At 27.2% G+C, this 6,000-nt stretch overlaps 1 protein-coding gene across 1 annotated transcript; it reads left to right on the top strand.

Annotated features, from left to right (window-relative positions):
• The first annotated feature begins 2,079 nt into the window (after positions 1-2,079).
• On the top strand, positions 2,080-5,741 carry LOC137816395 (dihydroflavonol 4-reductase). Its single transcript, XM_068619513.2, has 6 exons — positions 2,080-2,245; positions 2,787-2,956; positions 3,384-3,578; positions 3,868-4,027; positions 4,561-4,753; positions 5,231-5,741. The coding sequence occupies exons 1-6, from the start codon at positions 2,128-2,130 to the stop codon at positions 5,457-5,459; spliced, it is 1,065 nt and encodes a 354-aa protein (XP_068475614.1). The 5' UTR covers positions 2,080-2,127; the 3' UTR covers positions 5,460-5,741.
• The last annotated feature ends 259 nt before the right edge of the window (positions 5,742-6,000 follow it).

Here is a 6,000-nt window from a genome sequence, read left to right on the forward strand (position 1 = left end):
TTTTTTAACTTAAAATTTAATATTTTATTATTTATTAAATTAGTAATGATAAATTCTTTATATATCTATAAAATAGTAAATATATTTGTTATTTTTTAATACGCTCTTCAAAAAATATTAAAAAACAGTGCTGCGTATTAAACTTTACCTATTTGTTTGACAATTTATATTTTTAAAATAGAGAATAAAATAAAACTGAAGATAAATAACTTCATTTTATAAATAAATACATTAGTTTTAAAAATAAAGTTAATTAATTGGAAGTAAATCTAAAACTAAAAATATTGATATTTAAAAAAATAAGAACAAAAATATTTAAAAATAAATAAAAAACGAAAGTAGAGATATTGTGAGAGACAGTCAACGTATTTGAAGCCAACACTCATCTCCAAACCAAACCATCAAAGTCAACTTACTCATGCCTCACGTGTCCAACAAAATATGTTTTTTTTTCTGTCAATTAATTTGAATTAGTAAAAAAATTATTTTTTATTTTAAAATTAAGAGATTATTGTTTAATAATTTCACATTAATTAAAAATTAAAAATAATTTAAATATATCTTTTTCGTTTAATCTTTTTTAAAAAAATCATGACAAATTTTTTTAAGGATATGACAGTACTAAACTCTTAACTATGTTATGTCAACTATTTTAATGGTCGTAAACATAATAAATTTATTTTTTAGGTTGTTTATTTATCTAGGGTAAATTTATTAAAGATCGAAAGGAATTTTAATATCTTTCATAAAAAAATTGAAATTTGAATCTGAAAATTATTAGTGTTTTGGATCAAGCACATTACAGATAAATGTTGTGATGCGATGAAATAATGTTTTTTTTTATTCATATATATTGTAAGAAATTGAAATAAGATTGAATGTGTTCATAACAAAATACATATTGTTGAAGGAGGTATAAGTTAAATTTTCTTGAAGTTGGAAGAAAAGAGTGTAAGAAAAATGAGCAAAAGAAATATAATAAATTATATGATAAAAAAAATGATGAGAAAAATAACAAGAATGTGCTAGAACCGAGTTGTAAGAAAAATTGAATAAATTAAGAAAGTTTTTATTATATTAGAATATAAATATTACAATAACTAAATTCTTTTACTTATGAATATTTAGAACCAATATTAATTTTTATTTAAAATATTAAAATATATTTATTTTAAAAACATTTTTTTAAGATTTTGCAAATATTTCTTTCATTTCTTTTAGATGAAAAGCATATAGATAAACCTTGATCTCTTCCATAGAAAATCCTTTAACAAACATTTTAAAATGAGTATTCTTTTATCGTCAATAAATATAAACACCACAATAAATTTATTAATTACTAACTATATTAACTAAATTAAATACTAAAATATTATTTTTATTTAAAATAATTTCTATTATTAATAAAAAATTAAAAAATAATTTCTAAATTGATATCTAAATTAGTTATCAAGATTTTAACAACTAATTGTTTTAGAAATTAATTTAAAATCTAGAATAATAGTAGCTAAAACTTTGGTAGCGGAACGAATTTTTAAAAAAAAAATTATAAATTTTTATTAATAATAGAAATTATTTTAGATATCAATAATTTTTTTAATCTATAAAATATCCCTAATTTTGTTTTATTTTAGTCTCAAAAATTAATTGTAATTTGATGATTTTTTTTTTAGTTAAACCCAACCATCAAATTTTTTTTTTTTTTTTTTTGAAAAAAGTAATTAATATTATAATAAAGTAGCTCCATGGTGTGAATAAAGGTTATATAAAAGTAATGTAACATCTATGTATGAAAAACAACAAACAAATGATACATATGTTAGATATAAGGATGTTAAATAATAATGTATGCTAACTGAAAGTAATTAAAAGCTTAAAAAACTGATAAAGGAGAATCCAAAGGTTGAAAAGCAAAACGATTTTGATGATGATCTTGGAAAATCACAGTACAAGGTTACTGTAATGTCCAACTGAAGAAAATGTGATGGGTAGGTAAAGCTCACCTGCAATTCCATGGTCACTGTTCATGCACAAAACCTTCTATAAAACCTTCCAACACCATTTTCATTCATCAGAGCTTCATCGTTTTATCTTCTTTGGTTTTGTGTTTTTGATCAGAAAAGAGAAATGGGTTCAGTGTCTGAAACTGTTTGCGTCACCGGAGCTTCTGGTTTCATCGGTTCATGGCTTGTTATGAGACTCCTCGAGCGTGGCTACACCGTTCGAGCCACCGTTCGTGACCCAGGTCTCATTCTTAACCATGTTAATTCTTTCTTTTTATATCATGCAACCTAACATATAGGTCGAAGGTTGTGGGGTTTCTGTGTCTAGTATTTTATACGTGTTTTTGGGTAGTGTCATATAGGGTCTGGTGGATCTTTGTTGGTGCAAGAAAACTTGTTTTTGATTTTTTATAAGAATTGGGGTACCCCTGAAGTATCTCATTTTAAACTTGTTTTTTATATCATGCAACCTAACATATAGGTTGAAGGTTGTAGGGTCTCTGTATCTCATATTTTATACGTGTTTTTGGATATTGTCATGTAGGGTCTGGTCCTTGCTGATGCAAGAAAACTTGTTTTTGGTTTTTTATAAGGATTAGGATACCCTGAAGTACCTCATTTTATTTTATTTATTCTTTGATGATAAAAAAAAATCATGCAACCTAACACTTTCATGTTATCACTGTTTTGCTGATAAAAAAAAAAAAGTTATCAATGTTTCTGAAAGTTGGTATTTTGAAGGAGTATTATGTGTTATTTTTTGATTATTACATGCATGTGTAGGGAACATGAAGAAGGTGAAGCATTTGGTGGAGCTGCCTGGTGCAAAGACGAAACTGTCTCTGTGGAAGGCTGATCTTGGTGAAGAAGGAAGCTTTGATGAAGCCATTAAAGGGTGTACTGGAGTTTTTCATGTGGCAACTCCTATGGACTTTGAGTCTAAGGACCCTGAGGTACAACATAACGTATATATTACAGTCAAAATATCTGATGATCATCGACGATATTTTATAATATATAAGTAAATACAAACTTTATTTTATAAACATATTTAAAGTTCACTTCTTAATATGATATATACAGTTATTTAGAATTTATATTAATGAGAGTTTGTTAGACTTATCAAGTTACGTGTTATCGAGACTCATAATATATAGTCTTATGAGTTGTCAGCATGAGCATGAACGAGTGTGTTAAAGATCCACATCGAATAAAAATTTATAGTGTATATAAGTGAATGTAAACTTTATCTTATAAATCGATTTTATAAAGTTGAATTAAGTTTAAATTACATTTTTTTTAATAATCTTTTGAAACTATAGAGAAGAAGTTATGAAAATGATGGATTGAATCTGAGAAAGTTGATGGCATGTGGTGCAGAATGAAGTGATAAATCCTACAGTGAACGGAATTCTAGACATCATGAAAGCATGCATGAAGACAAAGACAGTGCGAAGGCTTATATTTACATCCTCAGCAGGAACCCTTAATGTTTTTGAGCACCAAAAGCCTGTTATGGATGAAACCTGTTGGAGTGACGTTGACTTTTGTAGGAGAGTCAAGATGACTGGTTGGGTTAGTCATTTTTTTTCTCACAATGTCAATTTTTTTTTATTAAAAAAGAATAAATAATATAAAACAAAATATTTGAGATATATCCCAATTCTTATAAAAAAAACTAAAACAAATTTTCTTGCACCTGATTAGTTAAAGATCTATTGGACCTTACACGATATTATTCAAAATCTTATATTAGAACAAAATACAGAATTCCTAACATCTTGTACCATTCAAATTTTCATATTTGAACACAAAACTAGAGCAAATTAAACTACACCGTGCATTTTTTTTTCTTGATGTGTAGATGTATTTCGTTTCTAAAACACTGGCTGAGAAAGAAGCTTGGAAATTTGCCAAAGAGCATGGCATGGACTTCATCACTATCATTCCACCTCTTGTTGTTGGTCCCTTTCTCATGCCAACAATGCCACCTAGCCTAATCACTGCTCTTTCGCCCATCACAGGTAACTTATATCACTACATATTTTTTTATGAGCAACGAATTAAATGAATAAATTGAAACATACATTTCAGATATAAGTAATGATACTTTAACAATCTGCTCCAATACACCATCTATAATTAATAATACGAAGAAAGGTTATTTTTGTCACAACTTGCTCCAATACACCACTCGGTGCAAGTTTTAAACAAGAAAATGGAATTATAAACTGATACAAGTTGTCAATATATCATTTCTCTAAGAAATATTCTAACATTTATAAAAAAAAGTTTGAGAGATATATTTACCTCAATAAACATTACAAAAAGAACCCTATACTCCATTGTCACTAAACACAATATAAAACCTTACAAAAAGAATCTATAAAATAATTAAAACGTAAATTAGTTAGTGAAATTGTAACTAATAAACTTTGTTTTAAATGTGATTGATACATTTATCACTATGAAGTTATGTGAATAGATTGTTCTTACTTTTTCACATTCTTATATAATAAGAATATGAATTTTATGAGTGGCACTGAAAATTTGGCAGGAAATGAGGGCCACTATTCGATCATAAAGCAAGGCCAATTCGTGCACTTGGATGATCTATGTCTTGCTCACATATTTCTGTTTGAAGAACCAAAAGTTGAAGGGAGGTACATATGCAGTGCATGTGACACTACTATTCATCACATTGCCAAACTAATCAATGAAAAATACCCTGATTACAACATCCCCACCAAGTAAGTCTCCCAATTAACCAATAAGCTTTCAATTTTCACATATTTTATCACCTAATTTTTTCTCTACATCTTTTACCATTAGGTTTTTCAAATTTATACATTTTACTATCATAAAAATACCATTTTGTAAAATTCTTGTTCATAAATAATGTTGTTTATGTACATCAAACATATCAATAAATTAATGTGCAAAAATATAAACATGCATGCATAAAAAATTCACAATAGTATTTGCAAAATGATAATATTATTTTTTTTATCAGTAAAAAATAATAAATAAATGAGAACCACTTAAGGATGATCCAATTCTTAAAAAAACGTCAGTCTTTTCCTAACAAGACGAACATCTCCTACCAACCGAAAACACAATTTCTGAAAATCTTAAACCTTAAACCCTGAATCTTAAACCCTAAATATACAACTAAAGCATAACATTAATATAGGGTTGACCTAATATTGTACACATTGGATTTCTAGGTTCAAGAATATTCCAGATGAATTGGAGCTTGTGAGATTTTCTTCAAAGAAGATCAGAGACTTGGGATTCCAATTTAAGTACAGCTTAGAGGACATGTACTGTGGAGCAATTGACACATGCAGAGACAAAGGGCTTCTTCCTAAACCTAAACCTAAACCTGCAGAAACTCCTCTCAGTAGTATCATTCAGAATGCAGAAACCTCCATGAATGGCATCATTCAGAACTAAACACACCCTTTTATTTCTTTGTGCATGCATGTTTTTCAAAGTTAGTTTCAATCTCAGTTGCATGATTAAGTTAGAACTGTGATTATAATGTAACATGCTTCTCCTATAATAGAGTCTTGTTAATTCTCATAACATTGCATGTTCGAGGCTCATTTATACATAAAACTACGGTTTCAAGTGCTAAACTTGTGTTGTTTCAAGTGATTATGGTCACACAGTTGTTAATTCATGAAAGTTCATGAGTATCATTTGAATTAATAAAACTCTTTCTGTAGTAGATTATTCCTTTTGCATGTCATTCTTGTTTTCAGATTTTTCAATTCTTCTTAATTCTCACATTCTCACATTATCATCATTCATAAATTTTATGATTATATGTTTTTAATTTTCACTTATTTTACTGTGAAATATAAAACCAGAAGTTTGGCATGTCATGAAAAAAAAAGTTAAAGAAATTAATAGTGTATTTTACCACTTAATTATCATAAATAATTTTGTGAATTTTATTATCATTATTTTTTTTACATTTTACGTTTACATT

This window comes from Phaseolus vulgaris, chromosome 1 (assembly GCF_051622355.1).
Source record: "Phaseolus vulgaris cultivar YP4 chromosome 1, ASM5162235v1, whole genome shotgun sequence".
Classification (NCBI taxonomy): domain Eukaryota; kingdom Viridiplantae; phylum Streptophyta; class Magnoliopsida; order Fabales; family Fabaceae; genus Phaseolus; species Phaseolus vulgaris.

Coding starts and splice junctions, on each gene's coding strand:
- LOC137816395 (XM_068619513.2), top strand. CDS start 2,128: ATGGGTTCAGTGTCTGAAACTGTTTGCGTCACCGGAGCTTCTGGTTTC. Junction 2,957..3,383: donor TTGAGTCTAAGGACCCTGAG/GTACAACATAAC, acceptor CATGTGGTGCAG/AATGAAGTGATAAATCCTAC. Junction 4,754..5,230: donor GATTACAACATCCCCACCAA/GTAAGTCTCCCA, acceptor TTGGATTTCTAG/GTTCAAGAATATTCCAGATG.